Consider the following 25411-nt stretch of genomic DNA (forward strand, 5'->3'; position numbering starts at 1 on the left):
AGACCCTTTTTTTTTGGTATATACTGAGTAGAAAATATGATTTCTGGATGTTTCAGACAAATTTTGCGTCCAAATCTCCCATGTTTCACAGAAATTCTGTCACCGGTAAAAATGCTTCTCAAAATTCAGATCATGGCATCTTTCTCCAGCTCTCACGCAAGCTCCAAACTGGAAAACGAGCTACTCCTACGGTGGAACTAATTAAACCAGCGCTACGATTGGCTCCATCGGCCAATGGCTTCTCCTACCCTAATCCTATCGCCAGCCTTGACGCAGAAGCCGAAATCCGAAGAGACCGTCCCGTCCCCCCTCGCCTTGGACAGGGGCGCTTCAAATACGACGACCACGGTCGACCCCATTTTGAATCCTGCTATCTGGAAACGGCGGGACGGGCATCAGAACATGCTTTTAAGATGCAGCACAGCAATAAACAGCTTGAGTACCAACCAGTTTGTCAAGTATTTAATCAGTGAAAACTGGGGCTGCGTTTACCTCTTGACCCTTTTTAACCATCATGCCGGTGCCTTCAGGTTCATAAACGCGCTCATCGTAAGACTGGGAGTGAAGTGCCATGGACCCTGGATTGTTTGTCCTCAGCTCCGGTTCAATGAGCAGCTGAAAAGAGTACAATTCATCAGTAACATATGTAGAAATCTATCTGATGCATAATTCGGTCTGGTGCAGAAGAGATACTTTGATGGAGCCAACATTAGTAGCACCAACGGCTGCAATTGCAACAAACCCTTCTTTCCATTGACCTTCGAGTACCACCTATCGTTAACAGTGACAGGCTCAGTAAGAACAGTAGTGTCAATGAAAGACTGAAAATAAACAGCTCTGCTATAGTTCGCCAGCATTTATCACATAATGCTAAAATAGGTAAGATGGTGAAATTACCCTTTCATTCTCGACATATAGGTTTCTGATAGTCCGCACGGCACGTTCATTTGTTGGGAAAAGATTGCCTGAAAACACAACATGTTTGTAATACTCAAGTTCCCACAAAGTTTCACAGGTAGTACACTGCAAAATAAAATAAACACAAACCTGAGAAATGTCGACGTTTGAAAATACTCCAATCAACAGGAGAGTGTACTCGATGATAATCACCAGGGTGTAGATACAGGACACAATAAAAGATCCCCCTCTTCGGGCTGGTAAGCAGGAGTTGAAGTTAATATCCACTATTAGTTGAAATGAGCACATTCAGTAACATGTGCTGAGAGGCATTTAACAGTAACACATCAACTTGAAGAGACAAAAAGTACACAAAGAGAAATAAGTTTTGTAAAAAAAATTTTGAACAATGACAGAAAAAAGTTTTTGTTAGTGAGAATCTGGAACTGAACAATGCAGCCAGATTTCTGTACAAAAACACAGATGTCATGGGCAATCCCACAAGAACAGAGCCCATGCATGTACTAAAGCAAATTTCAAGTGAAAAGGGTATACTGGAACATAAGTGCATGACAGTAAATCAAACATGACTTCATATATGCACTTGGAAGCATCAATTAACAGGGCAGCAAATACATCTCAGATATAAAGTGCAGTCGTGAAAGGGCTTCTACAGGCATGGTAGTTGCAACACTCAGAAGGCCAAAATTTCCAAAAGGTGGGCAAAACATCCCTACAAACCGAAGGGTTTCTATGATGCTTGCCTTTCCTAAACCAGCTTATACAATTATCTCAGATACATCACTTTTAAATCTAATTACGAATACCTCAGCAGTGTTCGATCCCGTAGTTTAGGTGAAGCCACAGATACTCGCCACCATGATTTTGCATTCGAGCTCTCAGGCACATTTTGTTCTGTTTGCTCTCCAGAAATATCTTCTTCTGTGGCATCATGAAGCGATGAAGTAGCACCAAGAAGAGAAGACACAGGATAAGAAAAGCCTTTGACTTGCTCAATCATGGTTCCTGGACCCCTGAGCTGTCCAAGCCGCAAAACTTTCCCATCGACAGGACTCACCTAATTATAGAATTCCACACACAGATGAGATAAGTCTTGACTCTATAACCATCACCACATTAGACATATAGCGGAATAATATATAGTTACCAGTTACCAGGCAGTTTGGATCTGGATCGATAGGCCTTGATCCTTCTTTGAGACTGCGGATGAAGAATGCCTGTAAAGAAGGATATTCTTCCAGGGGCAGAGCAGGTTCTTGCAAATCTACAGTATGGAACAGTCAACATCTCGTTCCAAAGATGAAAATGAAGTTTCCCAAATATAGGCATAATAAATATCAAGAGTTCAAACACAGTACAGACGAGAGAAGAAAAGCAGATATATGCCATTAAGCACTAGTACTTGCTTAAAGTTTTCTGAAGAACTTGTTTTGTTGGTATTGCTACATATCAGGCTTCTTGTACATTATAAACTTGAACAAACTAATAATTAATTTTTTTTGCGGGTGAGAACAGACTAATATTAGATGACATATCGCAAGAATTATATGCTTTGAAAGGTTAGTCAACCAGAGACTGGGGAAGTAAATTTGCCTAACGGAATGTAGCATAAAAACTCATCACAGAGCAAGAATACATACTTGAGTGAAATGCTCTGGCCCATGCTTTGTAGACAGCAGGACGCATGAACACCGGAACCTCCTGCAACAAAATTGAACCAAAATCATTAATTCGGCAGCGAAACAAGACAAGCAATTTCTGTAGCTGCAAAGAATACACACCACTTCCATCAAGGATCCCCAGACACGTGACATCGAACGCAGTGGTAGAAGCCTCAGGAACGAAGCCTGCATTAAAAACGACAGTCATTTCACAGCAGCGTGTCGAATTTCGACAGAAACGAAAACAGGCAGTTCCAGTAGCAACAAGAGCACCTTCAGGTCTGGCGAGAATTCGGGCTCGATTCCCCGCTCCTTCCTTTCGACAAGCTAAATCACGAAAGAAAGCGTCACACACATTGACGCATTGAACAAGATGTTGGTGCTAAAACTTGCATACACATTTTGAAGCTTGCACAGATTACTTACCTGTTTGTCATCGTACATCCGCTTGGCGTGCAGAACGCCGAGCATGAGAAGGACTGCCGCCGAGGCGCCCGGCAGAAGGAACTTGCCTGAAAACCGACAGGGGCAGGCAAGCACAAAGAATGTCAGCAGTGACACGCCCTGAGTTGATGGATGGGGAAAACAAACAAAACAGAGGAAAAAATTGACAGGCTTCAGAGATGTAGTAGAGTAAGCCCAAAAAGGGAGAGGGAGAGGCTAAAAATGAGCGGGAGTGATGGAGCAGGAATCGCGGTGGGCGGCGGCGGCGCAGAGCCCGCGGGAGTCGTCCGGCCCGGTCCAGTGGAGCGATGGTCGCTCGCTACACGGCCCGCCCGGAAGCTAGCAGCAGCAGCGTCGCATTCGCGGATGCCCCGACGGGGAACGCAGTCGGCGGCGGGGGGAGACAGGCAGATGGACGGATACCTTGGGCGGCGCCGGCGCCGGAGCCGGAGCCGGCGGAGGCGTGGAGGCGGCGGGAGAGGCGGAGGAGGCGGTGGGGGTCGGGGAGCCGCCATGGGCATGGGAGCTGAACCCTAAGCCTCCGCATCTTCGTTTCCTTACCCGCGCGACGCAATTTTGGGGGTGGGGTGGGGTGGGGGGAGCGCTTCGTCCCTCCCGTTTCTTGCTGGACTACACTACTGCTTCTTTCGTGCAGAGGAAGAAGAAGAAGAAGGGGTTGGGCAAAAACTTTCGCTCTATTCATCGTCTCTCAAAGCAGTACAAATAATCAAAAAAAAAGGGTAAATGTTTGGAGCCGGTGCACCGGCCGAACTTTCCGCCGGCTCGCGCGCCACGCTGGCTCACGCGACACGGAAATAACCACCTCGCGCGAGACGCGTGTATATGGCGGGCCCCGTGCGGCTTTTCCTCCTTTTCTTCCACCTCCAGCCCATCGCGGCTCTGCTCCTCCACAGCCTTCCCCTCGCTGCTCGCAACCTCCAGAAGCTCTCTCACCGGCGGCGAGTGCTAGCGTGCGACGGCGCCCAACGCCGCCTCTCATCCATGGTCGGCGAGCCCCTCTCCCATCCTCCTCCTCAATCTGTATCCCCGCTAGCTCGCCGTGGCCATGGCCGTCTGCAACCCTCGGATCTTAGCCATGGCCTCCACCCAACTACGGCTTCGAGTCGCCGCCGGCGAAGCTACGGGAACCATCTAGCAGGGCGCAGCAACCAGAGCTGCAAGCCTGCAACCACGGGCACACGCTGGATGGCGAGGACGGGGCGGCGCTGGTCCTATCAAAAAACTAACGTTGCCGTTTTTTACTACCTGCTTCAACCGGCATAACATTTTGCGACAACCGGCATAGTATTTTGCTACAACCAGCGTCACGTTTTGCCACAAACACACAGCCGGCATCGCGGTTTTGCTACAACCGACATCACGTTTTGCTACATCCATCACGACCAAGCTGCGACGCGCGACAGCGACGACGACTTTTTTGCTGCAAGCGTCGGGTTTTTGCTAAATCCGGCAACGACTTCTGGTACATCCATTCTTTTTCTAGACGCAATGGCTGCTACCTGCAACGGCGAGCTACAACCAGTGACCACGGTGACTTGACTTTTTTGCTGCAACCGTTGTCTCTGTTTGCTACGACCGTTCAATAGAAAGCGACAACGGATGGCCATGGGAGCTGCATGCCAGCGGCGACGACTGACGTCGAGCTGCAACCGGCGGCAACAAGAGCTGCATCCGGCGACTGGTGTTGCTGAAGCCGTGACCATCACCAGGCAAAGTTTTGTTGCATGCGTGGATCCGACGAGAAACATGAGAGAAGACGGCGGTGAGTGCGGCATCCAGCAGCATGGGAGCGGCGAAGAGAGGGGGTGTAGGTGAGGGGGTGGTTGCTGGCGGGCCAGGAGGATGTCCAGGTGACAGGGACCACCTAGCAACAACTAAAAGCACTGACATCTTTGTTTTCATACCCGGGCGAGGGTGGGTTTCGTCCCCTTGTTTCTTACTAACTTCCTCTTTCGTGCATAGGAAGAGAAGAAACGGGGAGGGGTGTATGTGTGAAACAAAATCCATTTTCATCCCCTGGGCCAATGAAAAATCCATGGAAAATTCGTTTCTGAGCTCATGCTCATTTGAACCTGATATCTTAGCCGCCCAGTCACACGTGGATTCGCGTCACAACTCGTATTCCATCTGTTATTCTCACTGTGTATGTGATATAGAAATGATGTGGACCCTGGCTCATTTATTGCAGTAGGCGTCCTCACCGTCCGGCCGGAACAGCCAGTCCCCCGCGGCTCAGCTCTAATACTGAGCCATCATGTTCCATCTGCAACTCTCAAACTGCCTGACACAACATTAGCCGTCCTTTTATTTATATCTGCTGGCACTTTAGGTCCGACTTCAAACATTCCATGGAAATTTCAGGGAAATGCCGCGACTTCAACATTCCACTAGCACTTTACGTCCAACAATACACGTTCAAATCCATTGTCCACAGAACCCACACTTGGGTTTTACAAATTCGCAGGCGCGAAAACCAAAAGTGACAAACTACATTAGGGAACACACGAGCAACAGGGTCAAAAGATAGGGCCGCCCTGCAATTATTCTGACTTCATCCCCTCAGTCCACGATTTCGAGGCACAGGAAACTTGGCAGGTCACCCTGATACTCTCTCATAGTCACGGTCTCATATTCGAGACTTTTCCGCAGGTGATAAAACAATATCTGCGCACACAAATGAGATCACATATTACTGTAACCTATGTTCATCACAAGATGTAGGTACAGCCCACGCTGAACTCATGGATGTAGTGCACAATGTAAACACCGCTCTCCTCCCTGTCAACAAATCATTAGTCCAACACCAATATCTTCTATACTACCGTACATTCCAAAAATTGCGCTTGGCATTCACTCACCTTGTACAAGGATCGCGATGGGCCTGAATCTTCACATTTTATTTACACATCTCCTGAATCTTCACATTTTAGTAGATCACCTACTTACATCATTCAGGCTGCACTAGAACCACGGAACATGAGGCAGATACAATGGACCAGTGCTAAATTAGCTATCGAATCAAACGATTTCGCAAGTCTAAAGAACATTTTGGGCATGTTCAGCTGAAACGAAACTACCTTTTAGTCCGCCCAGGCGCTTCCCAAAACCACGTTCCCTGTCGATTGCGCAGACCTCCTGGGCTGCAGTCCCCCAATCGTTGTGCGCAGTCGGAGCCACAAGTAGAAAACGCCGGCAAAGCCGGTGCTTCCTCCCGCGGCGGCGGCACAAGAGGCACCGCCGGAAAATCCCTCGGTGGAAACCTTCAAGCCGCGCCAGAGTAAGCTTCCACGGCGGAGAGATGGTGAATCCATGGAAGTACGCAGATCTAGGACGACAGCCGGGCTAGAGAAACTCACCAGTCAACTAGATCCATGAGGAACTCCAGGCCATCGGCTTCCATCGCCACTCCGCCGCAGGAAGTCGCAGCCGCCACAGATGCCATCGCCATGAGCCCCCTCGCCACTTTCTCGATCTCACTACTCGGCAAACCCCCATACAACCTGGACTATCCACACCCAGACGTTCTGGGCCACGGCTCAGAATCAGGCCTCACGGACCGACGCCACCAAGTACGGAATTGGCCCACAAGCGCGCACTGTACCTTGCCGTATTTAGTCTGTATCCTCATTTTCCCCTGCTCGACCTCTGACGCGTCTGACAAGGTTGACACCATCTCAACGCACATACCAAAGGCTCAGATTTAGGGTGCAGCTCAGCTCGAGCACCAAATCGACCCTCCCAAAATCCATCCATTTTTCTTATTTGCAAAACACAAAAATCCATGGCCGGTCACATGAAAAGTAAAAAAAAAAAATTGACCCTCTTATCAGGCCACCGATTTGATGACATTTTCAAAACTGCCACCCTCTCCCAACGAACGGTACAAGGCCATGTACAATGCTAGGTGTTTAGGAAGGCGTTTAGGAAAATAAAACGGGTTTTTCTAAAGCACCAGTGCCTATTTCTACAGGAGAGACGACGCCTTAACTAAGCGTTTGCCCCGTACAAATAAACACCGATGCTTAAGGAAAGCATGATTTTTATTTTCTCCGAGCACCTCACCTAAGCCCCTAGCATTTTTATTTTCTTCAGCAACAACACAAGACGGAGATTTATGGAAGGAGCAAAACGCCGGCAGCTCAAGATGCTTGCCAACAAACAGCACCCGCAGGAAATGCTCATGGCAGCAACTTTGCACAGGGTGACAGGGCGCCGGCCGGCGAGCCTTTTGTACACACTGCTCGGCGGACTGGTTAACGACGACCACCACCACACGATTCAGCGACACTGACGCCTAGGAGTACATGGCAGCCGCAGAACACACAGCGGATTTACCAAGTCGATCCTACAGTTATCTGCACTGGTTCCGTCAGTCGGTCGGTCGGAGCAAAGATCCGCGGGCGCATTCTCGGCTTTCTCCGCTTCATTTGCTCCACCGGAGGCCTCGTCGCGGGGGGCTACCCCGCGTAGTCGGGATCCTCATCGTCGTCGTCCGTCAGGTCCTGCGGAGGAGTGGAGACCGGGGACGCAGCCTCCTCCTCCTCCTCCTCCGCGTCATCCTCGTCGTCGCAGGACATGAAGTGATCATCAACATTCTCCTCAAACTGCTGCGCACAGAAGGAGAAACAACCAATGCAACAAGCAAAATTCATAAACCCAGGCATCAGGAAGCACACACTATTTGGTACACAAGGAAAGAAAGAGCAGTGCCAATGTTCATATATAATATGCCACCGAACTGACCTCGTCGGCAGGCGCCTCCGTGTCTCTTTCGCTTCCTTGAGCAGCAGCAGCAGCAGCAGCCTCTTGCTCCTCCATCCGCTTGGCGAACGATTTCGCCTCGTCTTCATAAGGCCTGCACCGGTCGTCCTGCACGCTCTTAAAAAGGGCGAAGGAAGAGCGGAGGTGGAACGTGGCCTTCTGCAGATGATCGAGGAGCGCGGCTTCCTTCGAAAGGCCCTCCTTCGCGGCCTCAGCGTCAAAACCGTGCCCGGGTGGAAGAATGCCCTCGGTGCGGCTGAGCCGGGCGCTTGTGGTGGGCACCTGGCGCGATAAGTCGCATGCCCTTGCCAGCAGCACGTCGATCTGACTCAGGGCTGTGGCTGCGACATTCTCAGGGCTCCTCTCGGGCTCGGGAGCGGCACCGTTGCTGCTGCCCGCCACGGCTGGGGCTGGATCGTCATCGGTCACTGCCCCTTGGGGGTCCATGGTCTTCTTCGGCGTTGAACGCCGGAGCCGGGCACTTCTTGCAATTGGCGGGACAGAACAGATTGGCTCGACAATTAATTCATAGTACACTATGTCCTTATGAGCCTTCCACTGAAAGAAACAACAACAACAACATAAGGTTACTTAGAACCAAACAAAACAAAAGGATGATGATGAACAAGGGAAGTACAGACTGCTAATACGAGAAGAAGTCCAAAAGCATATCAAGTAGGTAAACTCACGGGTAATTTGCCGTAAAGCCAGGTCTGAGTGTCAGGACCCCCCTTTTGAATCAAGTCAGCGCTGGCTATCTTCTTAAGGCTATCATCGGTCATGAAATGGGTTCGGGGGGTCCGCGTATCCAACTCAGAAACTTTCCTCAAGTTGCAGCAATCAAGGTAGATCAAGAGGGGCGCGATGGCGCAGCCCGTGATAGCCTGCCACAAAGCCTTGCCGCTTTGATACCTCACCACCGCTCTCTGCAGCTCGTCGACAAGCAGCTGGCAGAAATCCATGTCCGCCATCTTATCAAAATCCAGATCTTCCAGCATTGGCGCCTCCCTAGAGATGCGCGCGGAGGCCCCCGGGCAGATCACCTTCATGAAAACAACCAAGAAAAAGACCTTCAGCGCCAGGTCATCCTTCTCCTCATCATCCACCAGCCGCTTAAGCAGACCCCGCAGATCCCTCGTCATGATGTTATCAGACCTTTTAAACCCGAGCTCTTGCTTCAGCTTCATCACTGCCTTGTCGTGGCCGTTTTCTGAAGGTCTCGGGGCAGGGTGCCCTCCTTGAGGCAGGCCGAAAAGGTGGTGAATGGCATCGCTGGTGATAGCGACGACCTTTGCTTCCCCGAGCTTCATTGTCATGGTTGCTGGGTCTATCTTGCCCATGAGGAAGCCGATGAGAGGCCGGCTAATGAGGCCCCTGACCTTGCCGTCCAACATGGCGCCGAACCCCGCCTTGCGGACCCTCGCCAGGTGCCGGTCCTTGAGCAGCTCCGCGCACTCGAAGAACTCCTTGAGCGAGCACCTGACGGTCTTGTTGTATTCCCGGTTAAGCTTCATATCGGCTTCATTTTCATACACAGAACTACGAGCTCTCTTCCTCTTGGTGGATCTCTTCACGAACTCGTACTGCAAAAACAAGAGCAGTCAGAAGCGGAAGTTCAGGACCTGTACATGTGGAAGTACAGAAGAGGAAAATCAATGCAACACAGTAGAGGAAAATCATGTTTTTATGAGAAATGTATCTTATCGATGTGCTTTGAACATGAAAACATGCTCCAGGTAGAGACGGTCCACCATCAGGAATCCGTGAAGATTTGCAACTAAACTAGCGATGTGGGAGTAGAGAGGTTTGACCGTTCGAGTAGTAGCATACCTGTGTGGCTGCCGGCGCCTCCGGCGGCCGCAGGCGCGCACTCGAACGGCGCTGGGGGTACGGGGGCGTCCCCAGCTCGCCGCATGCGCGCACGAGCTCCACCATCGTCTCCTCCGCCTCCGGTCGCCGGAGGTCGACTTTCTCCTCCTCCAAGCCGAGAGACGGCATCCTCTCGGCGGCGCGGGGATCCAGAAAGGCCTCGGTGCCTGGGTAGAGAAGTGCGGCTTCCTTCGAGAGGCCCTGCTTCGCGGCTTCAGCATCAAAACCGTGCCCGGGTGGAAGAATGCCCTCGGTGTGGCTGAGTCGGGCACTTGAAGTAGGCACTTGGCGCGATAGATCGCATGCTCTTGCCAGCAGCACGTCGATCTGATTCAGGGCTGTAGCTGCAACATTATCATTGCTCTTCTCGGACTCAGGAGCGACGCCATTACTGCTGCCTGCCACGGCTGGAGCTGGAGCGTCATCAGCCACTGCCCCTTGGGGGCCAATGGTCTTCTTCAACGATGAATGCCGGATCTGGGCACCTCTTGCAATTGGCGTCACCAAACAAATTGGTTCGACAATTAATTCATAATACACTATGTCCTTGTGAGCCTTCCACTGCAAAAAAACAAAACATAATGTTACTTAGAACCAAACAAAACAAAAAGGGAAGTACAAGACTACTAATGATAGAAGTCCAAAAGCATATCAAGTAAACTCACCGGTAATTTGCCGTAAAGCCAGGTCTGAGGATCAGGACCCCCCTTTCGAATCAAGTCAGCGCTGGCTATCTTCTTAAGGTTATCATCGGTCATGAAATGGGTACGGGGGGTCCGCGTATCCAACTCAGAAACTTTCCTCAAGTTGCAGCAATCAAGGTAGATCAAGAGGGGCGCGATGGCGCAGCCTGTGATAGCCTGCCACAAAGCCTTGCCGCTTTGATACCTCACCACCGCTCTCTGCAGCTCATCGACAAGCAGCTGGCAGAAATCCATGTCCGCCATCTTATCAAAATCCAGATCTTCCAGCATTGCCGCCTCCCTAGAGATGCGTGCGGAGGCCCCCGGGCAGATCACCTTCATGAAAACAACCAAGAAAAAGACCTTCAGCGCCAGGTCATCCTTCTCCTCGTCATCCACCAGCTGCTTAAGCAGACCCCGCAGATCCCTTGTCATGATGATATCAGACCTTTTAAACCCAAGCTCTAGCTTCAGCTTCATCACTGCCTTGTCGTAGCCACTTTCCGAAGGCCTCGGAGCTGTGTGCCCTCCTTGAGGCAGGCCGAAAAGGTGGTGAATGGCGTCGCTGGTGATAGCGACGACCTTTGATTCCCCCAGCTTCAGTGTCATGGTTGCCGGGTCTATCTTGCCCATGAGGAAGCCGATGAGAGGCCGGCTAATGAGCCCCCTGACTTTGCCGTCCAGCATGGCGCCGAACCCCGCCTTGCGGACCCTCGCCAGGTGCCGGTCCTTGAGCAGCTCCGCGCACTCGAAGAACTCCTTGAGCGAGCACCTGATGGTCTGGTTGAATCCCCGCTTAAGCTTCATACCGGCTTCATTTTCATATGCAGTACTATGAGCTCTCTTCCTCTTGGTGGATCTCTTCACAAACTCGTACTGCAAAAACATTAGAGCAGAACAGGAAGTTCAGGACCTGAGTATGTGGAAGTTCAGAAGAGGAAAGCCAATGCAGCACAGTAGCCCCAATCTTGTTTTGATAAGAAAAAAATGTATCTTATCAATGTGCTTTAATAAACATGGAAACATTATCCAGGTTGAGACGGTCCACTATTAGGAACCCGCAAAGGTTCCAACTGAGCTAGGGATGTTGGACTGAAGAGGTTCAGAGTGGCTGCATTGCATACCTGCGTGGCCGCCGGTGCTTCCGGCCGCCGCAGGCGCGCACTCGAACGGCACTGGGGGTACGCGGGCGTCCCCAACTCGCCGCACGCGCGCGCGAGCTCCATCATCCTCCCCTCCGCCTCCTGCCGGTGGCGGTCGACCTCCTCCTCCTTCCCCGTCGTCTCCGAGCCGAGAGACGGCATCCTCTTGGCGGCGCGGAGATCTGGCACGGCAATTGGCGGGACAGAACAGATTGGTTCAACAATTAATCCATAGTACACTATGTCCTTATGAGCCTTCCACTGAAAAAAGCAACAACATAAGGTTACATCGAACCAAAGAAAACAAAAGGATGATGATGAACAAGGGAAGTACAGACTGCTAATAAGAGAAGAAGTCCAAAAGCATATCAAGTAAGTAAACTCACCGGTAATTTGCCGTAAAGCCAGCTCTGGGGATCAGGACCCCCCTTTTCAATCAAATCAGCGCTGGCTATCTTCTTAAGGTTATCAACGGTCATGAAATGGGTTCGAGGGGTCCGCGTATCCAACTCAGAAACTTTCCTCAAGTCGCAGCAATCAAGGTAGATCAAGAGGGGCGCGATGGCGCAGCCCGTGATAGCCTGCCACAAAGCCTTGCCGCTTTGATACCTCACCACCGCTCTCTGCAGCTCGTCGACAAGCAGCTGGCAGAAATCCATGTCCGCCATCTTATCAAAATCCAGATCTTCCAGCATTGCTGCCTCCCTAGAGACGCGCGCGGAGGCCCCCGGGCAGATCACCTTCATGAAAACGACCAAGAAAAAAACCTTGAGTGCCAACTCATCTTTCTCCTCGTCCTCCACCAGCCGCTTAAGCAGACCCCGCAGATCCCTCGTCATGACGTTATCAGACCTTTTAAACCCGAGCTCTAGCTTCAGCTTCATCACTGCCTTGTCGTAGCCGCTTTCCGAAGGCCTCGGGGCCGTGTGCCCTCCTTGAGGCAGGCCAAAAAGGTGGTGAATGGCGTCGCTGGTAATAGCAATCACCTTTGATTCCCCTAGCTTCATTGTCATGGTTGCTGGGTCTATCTTGCCCATGAGGAAGCCGATGAGAGGCCGGCTAATGAGCCCCCTGACCTTGCCGTCCAGCATGGCGCCGAACCCCGCCTTGCGGACCCTCGCCACGTGCCGGTCCTTGAGCAGCTCCGCGCACTCGAAGAACTCCTTGAGCGAGCACCTGATGGTGTTGTTGAATCGCCGCTTAAGCTTCACATCAGCTTCGCCTTCATACGCGGTGCCACGAGGCCTCTTCCTCTTGGTGGACCTCTTCACGAACTCGTACTGCAAAAACATTGGAGCAGAACGGGAAGTTCAGGACCTGAACACGTGGAAGTTCAGAAGAGGAAAAACCAATGCAACCATTCTAGCCCCAATCGTTTTTGACGAGAAATGTATCTTCTTATCAGTGTGCTTTAATAAACATGATGAAGACATGCTCCAGGTTGAGCCGGTCCGCCGTCAGGAATCCGCGAAGGATTCCAACTGAACTAGCCATGTGGGACTGAAGAGCTTCAGAGTAGCAGCATAGCATACCTGGGTGGCGGCCGGCGCCTCCGGCCGCCGCAAGCGCGCGCTTGCACGGCGCTGCGAGGACGGGGGAGTCCCCAGCTTGCCGCACGCGCGCGCGAGCTCCATCATCCCCCCCTCCGCCTCCTGGCGCCGGTGATCGAGCTCCATATCGGCTTCATTTTCATACGCGGTGCTACGAGCTCTCTTCCTCTTGGTGGATCTCTTCACGAACTCATCACACTGCAAAAACATTGGAGCGTTCAGAAGAGGAAGTTCAGGGCCTGCACATGTGGAAGTTCAGAAGAGGGAAACCAATGCAGCACTGTAGCCAGCCCCAATCTTTCTTTGATGAGGAAAAAATGTATATTGTCAATGTGCTTTGATAGACATGGAAACATGATCCAGGTTGAGATGGTCCGCCATTAGGAGTCTGCCAAGATTTTCCAACCAAGCTAGGGATGTTGGGCTGAAGAGGTTCGGACTGAGTGGCAGCATGGCATACCTGCGTCTGCGTGGCCGCCGGCGCCTCCGGCCGCCGCAGGCGCGCGCTCGAACGGCGCTGGGCGGACGGGGGCGTCCCCAGCTCGCCGCACGCCCGCGCGAGCTCCATCATCCTCCCCTCCGCCTCCTGCCGCCGGCGGTCGGCCTCCTCCTCCTCCCCCGCCGTCTCCGGGCCGAGGGACGGCATCCTCCCGGCGGAGCGGGGATCCGGCGAGGCCTCGCTGCCTGGGGAGAGAAGGGGCTGGGGGGAAGGGAGGCGGCGGCGCGGCCGGCCGGCGTTGGATGCGACGGATTTGGGGATGGAAAACGACCGACCTGGTCGAGTCGAGTGTAGCTCTGCTGTGTTTTTTTTAGATCAGAGTGCAGCTCTGCTCTGCTGGACCGGCGGGCCTGGGCAGTGCATATTTAGCGGCCCAGGCCATCAGCATCTAGCGGGCCTTAGCCACAATTCACATGATTTTACTAGTAAAAAAAAGTCTCTAAAAAAACTAGTTAAAAAACATGATTATGTTCTAAAACAACATGATTTACTCAGAAAACATCACATCTTTCCAGAAAAATTACATGCACTTTTGAATGAATCTTATGTAGTTGATTCAGCAGGCAGGTCACATGAATGAAATAACATAATTAGCTCCGACGATCTTCTCCGATTAACAACGCAAAGTTGCTCAAAGTACCTCTTTAAGTACACATAAAAACCACCTTCATCAGTACATAAACGAACGAACGACCGCGTTGAGTTACAGTAATTAATGGTTCAAGATTGGAGACGAGAACATCGATCAGCAATTCCACTAACAAATTCACGGAGGGTCAATCTTTACTTTCTCATGCCTCGCTCGCTCCCTCGATCATGCTATCCTAACACCGCATATTTTTGTATATCAAAATTCCATTGGATTTTATTATTTCTTTCTTTCTTTGGTTGGTTTGGCCTGGGCCTATAGGGGGATGACGTCGACGGCGTCGTGATCGCTGTTGCGCGCTTCGAGCTCGGCCTTGTTGGATGATCCGTTTTCTGGGTTGGCGGGGGCGGGGGCGTCGCGGTTCTCTGACATGCTCATCTCCTGCACGGGGGGCGGGTTGACGACGGTCATGGGCACGGCGCTGTGGTCGGCCAGGCGGCCCCTCCTCTCGCGGTGCTCCTGGCAGTTGGCGCACCAGTGCAGGCAGCAGTGGGTCATGCATGGGTCGCATGGGGAGTTCTGGAGGAAGAAACGAGCACGAGGTCAAATCATGGATCAGTTAAATCAAGTGCAGATAACTACAGAGCAAAGATGGTCCAGACAGAAACCAGTTTTACAACATCAAGCCAAGTCGTAGTTCACTATGAACAAACAGACCAAACTATACAACCAGCTTTTGAGAACAGTATCCATGATGAAAACTGAACTTTCATCAAGATACAAGCTAGTCGGCATTTTTCTCATGAGTAATTCACAGAGCTCCCCCAATATGACGAAACAAATTCAGGATGCCATAAATTGGCTATACAAAGTGTAGTAGTGACTACTTAAGAATGGTGCTTCGATATGCATATTGATGCAAAAAAGTATGTGACACAGCAAAGGTAGCAGTGCAGGGATTTCATATTCTAACCTTGAGATGATATCTCTTCTGGAGTTCTTGACGGAAAATGCCAGTATAGGTACCACACAGCCACCAACTAAACATCAGACCTTCTCCAATAAGAAATGATGATCTTGGGTCAACACCATGAAATATTGCTGTCAGGATTGCAAGTGTAATCCCTCCTTCCACAAAGATAGCATGGCAAACACAAGGCGTTGTCCAAGGGATATCCTCTCTGAGGGCCTCAACGTTGCGCCCAAACAGCACGCAAGGACAGAACAATCCAGTGCGACCTGGCATGATGAGAAGGCACAGTCTGACAGTGAGATATTATTTTATCAGCAAGCTTTATCAGAACAGAATATTCTAGATATGGCCACCACCAATGGACACAATGAAGAATGAAGTGCAGAGCAACAAACGGTAAGTCTATGTTTAACTACTCAATATGTTCAGCTTTGAATGTTCCATCAAGAAAGATGCACATGAAACTGCTGAGAAGTGAGAACTACTATCATGGCAAGTATATTAGACAGCAAGAGGATAGATTCAGTTAATAATGAACTAAATGATAAAAAAGGACACTGAAGGTATGAGAAATCTTCGCAGTCTTCTCTTATGTTCAAGATGGGCTGTGAATATGCATACAAGAGCGAGAGTAAAACAAGCACTCCCTCTGTAAACTAATATAATTGGAGTAATAACCAAGCGACATAACATAAAAGTGCCAAGAATTTAAGCAAAAGTACACTATTCAACATTAGACATGAGTTTAACCTGGACTCGTATCATAGCACAAAGTTGAAGAAACCAGCATAACTTAGTCTATCGGTGAAGAGGTAGATGGACAGCTCTTCAGAAAAAAGCAAAACCGTATGCTGCTTGCAGACTTGCAGTTTTGATCCCACATATACTGAGATACAAAAGGATTGCTCTGAACTCACCACATTCAACCAGCAGGTCCACAAGAGCCTGTGAACCATTTTTGGCATATCTGATACCGACAATTGGCATCACTTGTCTCTTTTATCTCGCTAAACGGTCGACTCGTCCCTTGCATGGATGCACATAAGCAGCAGGTACATACAGTTCAGTCATCCCATGGAGTACAAGACCTACTGTAATAAATTCCAGTGCCATTAACCGCAGCACAAAATCAGGCATAGCCCCAATTCATCCCTAAAAAATTATCCAGACTAACAAGGTAGCGATTTAGATCCATCGATCCCTGTTTTTTTTTTCTATTAACAGCTTGTCTGAATTATGCACGCCGTCGCCTCGAACAGCGTGAATTGAAGGACCGGAGAAGGAACGAATACAGGGCGTCAAAATCAATGGACTCATGCCATACAAAATACAGTGTCTCAATGAATTCATACTGCACGAGATCTCAGGCAAGCATGATCCATTCGATACTAAGAACTCGAGACTATTGACCGAAATGTCGGCACCAAGGTAAGGCACCCAATTAAACATGCGAGGCGACGAATCTGGCACGGGAGGCGCGGCGCCGCAAGGAATCAACGCAGCGTCGTTGACTCACTGGAGCGGCTGTGAAGGATGGGGCGGAGGGGGGGGGGGGGGGGGGGGGGTCGGGAGAACACGTACAGCTCTCGGGGTCGTCGGTGCACCCGAAGATCCCGGTGGACCAGGGCTCGTCGGCGGGCGGCTCGTAGCTCTCCGGGAGGACCTGGCCGCACTCGCCGCACCTCCGGCCCTCGAGCTGCAGCAGATCGGATCGGGCGACGGGGTGAGACGACAGGAGCGGCGCGGGGGGTGGATGAGAAGCGGAGGGGGGAAGGGACGCACCTGGGGGACGTGGACGGGCTGGTTGAGCTCGCCGGGGCGGATGTCCTCGCCGGGGGCGTCCTGGTCCTTGGTGAGCTTGACGTAGCGGGACGGGTGGCCCTCCTCCGCCATTGCTTGCCGGCGGCGGCGACCCGGGGGACACTGCTAGACTCGTCGAAGAGAGGCTGCCAGATCTGACCTGACCGGGGAGGGGACACGACGCGCTTCCTCTTTGCGTCTTTGGCTTTGGGTTTGGGGGGTTTCGCAACACACGCCTATACGAGTATACAAATCTGTATCTGTATAATAATCTCTAAAAGGGAAGACCCCACCGCTCAGTGAATTGCGACCAAAATCCCAAAACGAAGTGAACCAATCTATGCCCATCAGGTTTTAAGATCCGGCGCTCGTATTTATTCTGAATTTATTTCAGAAATTCCGGCGAAGCGTGTCTGGTCGTGAAAATCTTAACATGATATGCCGGCACAATCTCCGGAAGGTGCTCGTAGGGGTAGGGTGTGCGCGCGCGCGTTTATAGAAAGAGTGTATACACATATATATGAGCGCGTGCGTCTGTACCGTATTAAAGGAAAGTGAAAAACAAAATCGAAAAATATAACGGCCGAACGTCAGAATTTTGACGTCCCGACCCGAAGGTTGTTTTCTCCGACCGATGTTGCCGCAACGTCCTCTGTTTTACTCACCTGCACCATTTCCCGCTTCCTTATCCTTCGTTTGGTCGATACCAATCGCTCTGGTTGATGGCCATCGCTTGGGTCGCCGACCTTCGCCATTCTCCTCTGTAATTTATCCTCTCTCTCTCTTTCCTGTCAGTAGCAAGAACGTTGCCCGGGTCGCCGACCTTCGCCGTTCTCCTCTGTAATTTATCCTCTCTCTCTCCTGCCAGTAGCAAGAACGTTGCTCGGGTCACCGACCTTCACCGTTCCCCTCTGTAATTTATCCTCTCTCTCTCTCTCTCTCTCTCTCTCTCTCTCTCTCTCTCTCTCTCTCTCCCCCGCCAGTAGCAAGAACGTCGCTCAGGCCGCCGACCTTCGCCGTTCTCCTCTCTCTCTCTCTCGCTCTCTCTCTCTCTCCCTCTCTCGCCAGTAGCAAGAACGTTGCTCGGGTCGCCGACCTTCACCGTTCTCCTCTGTAATTTATCCTCCCTCTCTCTCCTGCCAGTAGCAAGAACGTCGCTCGGGCCGCCGACCTTCGCCGTTCTCCTCTCTCTCTCTCTCTCTCTCTCTCTCTTCCGCCAGTAGCAAGAATGTTGCTCGGGTCGTCGACCTTCATCGTTCTCCTTAGTCATTTACTCCTCCCTCTCTCTCTCTCTCTCTCTCTCTCTCTCTCTCTCTCTCTCTCTCTCTCTCTTTCTCCCGCCAGTAGCAAAACGTTGCTCGGGTCGCCGACCTTCATCGTTCTCCTTTGTCATTTATCCCATCTCTCTCTCTCCCGCCAGTAGCAAAATGTTTCTCGGGTCGCCGACCTTCATCGTTCTCCTTTGTCATTTATCCCATCTCTCTCTCTCTCCCTCTCTCTCTCTCTCTCTCTCTCTCTCTCTTCCGCTAGTAGTAAGAATGTTGCTCGGTTCGTCGTTCTCCTTTGTCATTTATCCTCTCTCTCTCTCTCTCTCTCTCTCTCTCTCTCTTTCTTCCGCCAGTAGCAAGAACGTTGCTCGGGTCGCCGACCTTCGCTGTTCTCCTTTGTCATTTATGTTGGGGAACGTAGTAATTCAAAAAAAATCCTACGATCACGCAAGATCTATCTAGGAGAAGCATAGCAACGAGCGGGGAGAGTGTGCCCACGTACCCTCGTAGACCGAAAGCGGAAGCGTTTAGTAACGCGGTTGATGTAGTCAAACGTCTTCACGATCCGACCGATCCAAGTACCGAACGTACGGCACCTCCGTGTTCTGCACACGTTCAGCACGATGACGTCCCTCGAGCTCTTGATCCAGTAGAGGGTCGAGGGAGAGTTCTGTCAGCACGACGGCGTGGCGACGGTGATGATGAAGTTACCGGTGCAGGGCTTCGCCTAAGCACTACGACGATATGACCGAGGTGTTAAACTGTGGAGGGGGGCACCGCACACGGCTAAGAATTGTCTATTGTGTTTTGGGGTGCCCCCTACCCACGTATATAAAGGAGGGAGGAGGAGGAGTCCTACTAGGACTCCCAAGTCCTAGTAGGATTCCCCTTTCCTTTCCAGAGTAGGAGAGAGGGAGTAGGAAAGGGCAAGGGGGGCGTCACCCCCTCCCCTAGTCCAATTCAGACTCCATGGGGGGGGGGGGTGCCACCTCCCCTTGGCCTGCCTCCGCTTCTCTCTTATGGCCCAATAAAGCCCATTACTTCCCGGGGGGTTCCGGTAACCTCCCGGTACTCCGAAAAATACCCGAATCACTTCGGAACTATTCTGGTGTCCGAATATAACCTTCCAATATATCAATCTTTATGTCTCGACCATTTCGAGACTCCTCGTCATGTTCGTGATCTCATCCGGGACTCTGAACAATCTTCGGTCATCAAATCACATAACTCATATACAAATCGTCATCGAACGTTAAGTGTGCGGACCCCACGGGTTTGAGAACTATGTAGACATGACCGAGACACATCTCCGGTCAATAACCAATAGTGGAACCTGGATGCTCATATTGGCTCCTACATATTCGACGAAGATCTTTATCGGTCAAACCGCATAACAACATGCGTTGTTCCCTTTGTCATCGGTATGTTACTTGCCCGAGATTCGATCGTCGGTATCATCATACCTAGTTCAATCTCGTTACTGGCAAGTCTCTTTACTCGTTCTGTAATGCATCATCCCGTAACTAACTCATTAGTCACATTACTTGCAAGGCTTATAGTGATGTGCATTACCGAGAGGGCCCAGAGATACCTCTCCGATAAACCGAGTGACAAATCCTAATCTTGATCTATGCCAACCCAACAAACACCTTCAGAGACACCTGTAGAGCATCTTTATAATCACCCAGTTACGTTGTGACGTTTGATAGCACACAAGGTGTTCCTCCGGTATTCGGGAGTTGCATAATCTCATAGTCAGAGGAACATGTATAAGTCATGAAGAAAGCAATAGCAATAAAACTAAACGATTATTATGCTAAGCTAATGGATGGGTCTTGTCCATCACATCATTCTCTAATGATGTGATCCCGTTCATCAAATGACAACACATGTCTATGGCTAGGAAACTTAACCATCTTTGATTAACGAGCTAGTCAAGTAGAGGCATACTAGGAACACTCTGTTTGTCTATGTATTCACACATGTACTAAGTTTCCAGTTAATACAATTCTAGCATGAATAATAAACATTTATCATGATATAAGGAAATATAAATAACAACTTTATTATTGCCTCTAATGTCGTGGTGGGCGCACGGCAGATGCCAAGGGATGGCTGAAGATAGGAGGAGGCTCGAGGGCACTGGTGGGCTCCAGAGGTGAGGTCGGCATGAGCGAGCGCGGGACGCAAGACATACCCAGGTTCGGGGCTCTCCGGAGAGATAACACCCCTAGTCCTGCCGAGTGTAGTTGATATGTATCAATACAGAGTTGCTCCTAGAGCTGTATGGACGGGGGAGGAAGGTGAGCCAAGGCTTAGGCAGCTCCCTCTCCGTGGGTGTGGCTTGCTACGTGAGTGTGGCTGGGTGATCGCCTGTGCGAGTGAGAGAGTTGCCTGTATGCATGAGGGCTCCTGGGGGGTTTTATAGGCCAACCCCCCAGGGATACAATGGTAATGTTACAAGGCCGTGGGGCCGGGTTGTCATCGTCCGGGAAGCTGGTGCTGGGACCCGCCGGGAGTCAGGGCTCGCCGGGTTCTCCGGATGCGGGGCCCGCCGAGTACGGGGGCACTGTTGGCCGTCTTGTCGATCGTCAGGGAGTGGCCGGGTTGAGTCGGCTACAGTGGCACTCCGTCAGGTCGCCGCTTGCTGGCGTCATGGGTGACGATGATTGCACTATTGCCACGCTGGCCCTGGTCAGCGAGTAGGTGGGGGCACTGTTGCCACGCCCGGCTGACTAGAGGCATGGGCGGGGCACTGTGGCTTTGGTCATCAGTTGATGGAGACTCGTCCCATCGTACGGCTGGGATGGGACGACTGCTGACCCCTGGCCGGGTTGGAGAACACGCCAAGGGTGGCACTGGCTTGTTGGAGAAGTCTTGAGTTGGTAGTTGGGGCCGAGTCGCGGAGTCTGGCCGGGTCGAGGAACTTGGCCGGGTTAAGCGACTTGGCCGGGTTGAGCGACCCGGCCAAGCATGAGCCGGATTGAGGGGCGATGCTGGCCTCGCTGTTTTTGAAAAAGATCCGGGTTCCGTTGCCTGCCCGGGGTTCATCCCCCCGACAGTAGTCCCCGAAGCTGCGAAGGTCCGCCGTCTTCGGATGGGAGGGCCTTCGCAATTCCCCCCTTTGAAGGAGGCGAATTTTGTAACCGCCGGGTCCGGCAACACCCACTATGTGCCGACTTCCGGAAGCCGGATCGCGGCACCCGGGCAGCGGCGGGAAACCGAGGAGTCCACCAAATCTTTGAGGCGATCTTTTGGGTTTCGCGCGGGTGCCATGTGGTGTCTGGGAGCCAGAGGGGCCTGACAGGCCACGCGTGCGACGAGACAGGGCGACGCGCTGGGGCCCGCGGCCGCGCGCCCTCAGCCCATGCGCGCGGATTTATTGCGGCGTCCGCAAGTCGGTTTCCATTCTCGAGGCAGTTATTGCGCACGTACGTGCGCAGTTATTGTGGGGAAGTGGGAAAGGCGAGCGCAAACGGTCCCACTCCCCCACGTTTGAAACCGCGGCTTATAAATTGGGGCGAGGAGGGGGCGGCGGAAATCATTCTAGCTCGCGCCCCCTGCCTTCGTCTTCCTTCCTCTGCTTCTTGCGACCGCCGCGCACCGCGACGCCCGTTGCCTTGAGCAGAGCTTTGTAGCCACCTTCTTCTTCCTTCTCTCGCATCTTTGTCGACGGCGCTGCCGTCGGGCTCGTGGATGGGCTCAACCGTCACGCTTGATGACATTGCCTACCTCCGCACCACCAGGCGCCTGCCGGGGGCGACGGAGGTCGCCGCGCGCCTTCCGCAGGGTGAGCGGGAGCCGCGGCCCGAGGGCACAGAGCGCGTCGTCTTCTTCCCGCACTTCAAGCGCCGGTTCGGGCTTCCCACGAGCGGCTTCTTCCGCGATTTCCTGGAGTTCTTCGGGCTCCAGCCCCATCATCTGGGCACCGGCACCATCGTGCAGCTATTTGGCTTCGTCACCCTCTGGAGGGGTACCTGGGGGTCGAGCCTTCGATCGACCTCTGGGTGCGCTTCTTCTCCTTGAAGCAGTAGGGGCCGAAGGCCGGGGAGATGTCCGAGTGTGGGGCCGCCGTCATCTCCAAGCGGTCGAGCGCTGACTGCCCGAAGATGCCGCTAGAGGATTCTGCCAAGAAGTGGCAGAATTCTTTCTACTACGTCCGCAACCTCGGCGCGGACCGCATCAATTTGCCGCCTTTCGTCAATTCGCCGCCGAGGGAGAAGCAGAATTGGGGGTACTACCCCAAGCATCCGTCGCAGGAGGTGCTCAACTTGTGTGAGCGGGTGTCGGTGATGAAGGAGTGGGAGGGGCTCACCGGCACCGACCTCATCACCGCCTTCATCGTCCGCCGAGTGCTGCCGCTGCAGCAGCGCAGCCACCTCATCAGTCAGATGACCGACCTTCAGGACCCCAACCGCATGGCGAACTTGCGGCTGGCGGCGGACCAGGTCGCGCGCCGGGTCAACGACATCTCCAAGGCCAACCTGCGGGAGGACTGGCAGTTTAGGAAAGCCCCATACAGCCGTGTGAACCCGGCCCCGATGGTGAGTCCTTGGTCTCCGTATTTTGCTGCTGCTCATCTTCTTATCCATCCCGACGCGACGCGGGAGGTGCTTCTGAATGCCATCCAGCATCCTTATGACCAGGAGCGGGCGCAGGTGGTGCACGTCGCCTCGGAGGAGCCCGAGGCCCACGGCGGAGAGGAGGCGACCGCCGACGCGGGCGCAGGGCGCCGAGCCGGTAAGTCTTGTTTTTATTCTTGAGTTACCGGTCGGGTTACGGCATTGGGGGTGCTGACAGGGGCCGTTGATGTAGCGACGCCGGGTGGAGGAGGCGGCGGCACGGCCGGAGCCGGGTCGTCTCGGTGGGTGCCGGCGGTGAGGCGGCCACACGGGAAGGACAGCATCGCGCCGCGAGCTCCGATCACGAAGCGCGCGGCGGACCCGGCCGGCGTGGCAAAGCCGCCCGCCAAGAGGAGGCGCGCCGTGCCGCAGGAGAGGGCAGCGAGGCCCGCCGTTCCGGTGGTGCCGTGGTGAGTTTCTTTTTGGCCTGAACCGAATCGCTGAGCGGCTCTGCCTGGCCTGTATTTATTTTTGTCTCGGGTTTCAGGTCGCCGATCTCGCTGGCGTTGGCGGCAGCGGACGCCGCGTCCAACGAGGGCGCCGCGTTCCGGAGGAGCCGGTCCGGTACCGTGGACCGGTCGAGGAGGAGGAGCGGGTGGATCCAGATCTTGGTCTGGACCCGGCCGATACCGAAAGCCTGGCCTGGCGTGACCGGAACCGGGCCGAGGCGGAGCTGGAGGCGGCGTCGACCCGGGCGTGGGTTGATGCTGCAGCGACGTGGGCGCGGGCCGGCAAGGGGCTGGCGTGGCCGGAGATGCCCGCTGGGACGGTGGTTGCGGCGACGGTTTTTGTGCCATCATTGGAGGGGTAGCACGGCCGAGGCGGCCGTGCGGATGTGATGGACCTCGACCGGGAGGTCGTGGTCGTTAGGGACGATACCTCGCCGCGGACCGACGTGGTCGAGTGGGCGGGGGTCGACGGAGGCGGCGGTGATGCCGTCTTGGAGGAGGTGCCGCGGATGGCGCCGACGAGCGGGGCACCGTTGGTGGTGGAGCCACGGACCGCTCCGGCCACCGAGCCGGCGTCGGAGCCGGAGAGGGCGCCGGCCTCAGGGGAGGCGGCCAGCGGGGCACGACCTGGTGCCCCGGCCCGGGGGTCACCGCGTGGCCGGGTCGCAAGCGTCACGGAGCGGGACCAGCGAGGTCTTCTTTGGGCCCCCGACCCAGGAGGAGGCGGCGATGGCCGCCGTGACCCGGCGCCTGCGAGGGCAGACGGACCGGATCCAGGCCTTCGCTGAGGCCGAGGTGGAGGCGACGTAGGAGCTGGAGCGCGCTTGTAAATTTTCCGTTGCATTCTGCTTTTTCTTTGTGGGGGCGCGCCAGCGCACCCATTGGGTGTAGCCCCCGAGATTCGGGCCAACTATGTAGCAGTTGGGTCGAATCTTATCTTGCTGTCTTGTATTGATTGTTGCTTTCTGCAGCAACCGGACTCCTACCGGGTCGGTGTCTTCAACCGACTCCTTGAGACACACCGGCGTCTCAAGGAAAGGCTCGCCGCCAAGGAGGAGGAGCTGCGAACTGCGGCAGGTACTTTCCTTGCTTGCTCGTTTTTAGTGGGGGCGCGCTAGCGCACCCATTGGGTGTAGCCCCCGAGATTCGGGCCAACTGCGTAGCAGTTGGGTCGAATCTTAAAGTAGTACTTTGTTTCTGAGTCTCTCTTCTGTAGCCGAGGTGCTGTCTTGGAGGACCCGGCTGATTCGGGCCGGCTTCCGCTACGACCGGCTCGTTGCTGACTCCGGCCGGCTTGGAGCCGAGGTGGAGCAGGCGAGGGCGGAGGCGACGGGAGCCCGGCGGGCGCTCGATGAAGCCAGACAGCTGCAAGAGCAGCTGGCGGGCGACAAGGGCCGTCTTGAGGCCGAGGTGGAGCGCCTCAAGGTGGAGGCCGCCAAGGTTGTGGAGGCGTAGCGGGCCCTTGCCGAGGTGGACCAGCAACGCGGCAAGCTGGCCGACTATAAGGGGCAGCTCCAGGCCGAGGTGGAGCGCCTAAAGGCGTTGGTGGCCACGGCGGAGGAGACCCGGCGTCGCGAGGAGGCCATGAAGGCGGCTGAGGACAAGGACGCTGAGCTAAAGGCGGCCCTTGCCAAGGTCGCCGATCTGGAGAAGGCGCTGCAGGAGCGTGACCGCACCATTGCCCGGGAGCGGCACGGTACGTTGCTTGAGGCGTAGGACCTGGAAGAGTCCTTCTCCAGTAAGTGCTTTTCTTGGGTTCTGCCGGGTTTGTGGACCCGGCTCCTTGTCCTTGGTGACTTTCTTCTGACTTGCTTTTCTTCTTGACAGGGGCCCTCTCGGAGACATGCCAGCTGGCGGAGGAGGTGGTCCGCTTTCGGCGCGACCCGCAGGTGATCGTCGGCTCCGGGACTGACCCGCAGGTGGCCTGGACCTTCTCGGAGATCGTGACCGCCGCCGAGGCTCATCTGTGAGTCCTGGGCGATCAAATGGGACGGTTCTCTAAGGCCGGCGCGGCGATGACGGCGACCCTTTGGCCGGGTTCTGTCGCGCCGACCAGCTTTACGCGGCTGACGCGGTGGTTGGAGGCGGGGCCGGATCGGCTGCATGACTGGCGCATTTCCGCTGCCCGTGCTGGTGCCGAGATGGCGCTCCGGTTTGTGATG

General features: G+C 53.7%; 1 protein-coding gene and 1 long non-coding RNA gene across 2 annotated transcripts; both read right to left on the minus strand.

Moving 5' to 3' along the window:
* Nucleotides 1-97: 97 nt before the first annotated feature.
* On the minus strand, nucleotides 98-17150 carry LOC109771771 (uncharacterized). Its single transcript, XM_073497947.1, has 28 exons — nucleotides 16893-17150; nucleotides 16692-16806; nucleotides 15111-15376; nucleotides 14468-14716; nucleotides 13041-13247; nucleotides 11886-12779; nucleotides 11482-11760; nucleotides 10340-11233; nucleotides 9636-10235; nucleotides 8495-9388; nucleotides 7788-8363; nucleotides 7503-7651; nucleotides 7205-7293; nucleotides 6646-6698; nucleotides 6401-6549; nucleotides 4139-4255; nucleotides 3447-3718; nucleotides 3006-3091; nucleotides 2853-2906; nucleotides 2700-2765; nucleotides 2559-2619; nucleotides 2073-2182; nucleotides 1725-1975; nucleotides 1048-1154; nucleotides 898-965; nucleotides 694-771; nucleotides 493-615; nucleotides 98-374 (listed from the first exon to the last, which is right to left on the minus strand). Exons 1-28 carry the CDS (start codon nucleotides 17001-17003, stop codon nucleotides 213-215), a joined length of 7080 nt encoding a protein of 2359 aa, XP_073354048.1. The 5' UTR covers nucleotides 17004-17150; the 3' UTR covers nucleotides 98-212.
* On the minus strand, nucleotides 5712-6237 carry LOC141021411 (uncharacterized). The gene is made up of 3 exons (XR_012182715.1): nucleotides 6122-6237; nucleotides 5903-6000; nucleotides 5712-5822 (listed from the first exon to the last, which is right to left on the minus strand). It is a non-coding gene; the product is annotated as an uncharacterized lncRNA (long non-coding RNA).
* Nucleotides 17151-25411: the final 8261 nt, after the last annotated feature.

The sequence above is a fragment of the Aegilops tauschii genome, chromosome 4 (genome assembly GCF_002575655.3).
Source record: "Aegilops tauschii subsp. strangulata cultivar AL8/78 chromosome 4, Aet v6.0, whole genome shotgun sequence".
Lineage (NCBI taxonomy): Eukaryota > Viridiplantae > Streptophyta > Magnoliopsida > Poales > Poaceae > Aegilops > Aegilops tauschii.

What these genes read in the sequence shown, in the direction of transcription:
- LOC109771771 (XM_073497947.1), bottom strand. Translation starts at nt 17,003, where the DNA reads ATGGCGGAGGAGGGCCACCCGTCCCGCTACGTCAAGCTCACCAAGGAC. An exon ending in GGCTTTACGGCAAATTACCC is followed by an intron (nt 8,364 to 8,494) that starts GTGAGTTTACCT and finishes TGTTTCTTTCAG; the next exon opens with TGGAAGGCTCATAAGGACAT. An exon ending in CTAATGTTGGCTCCATCAAA is followed by an intron (nt 616 to 693) that starts GTATCTCTTCTG and finishes TACTCTTTTCAG; the next exon opens with CTGCTCATTGAACCGGAGCT.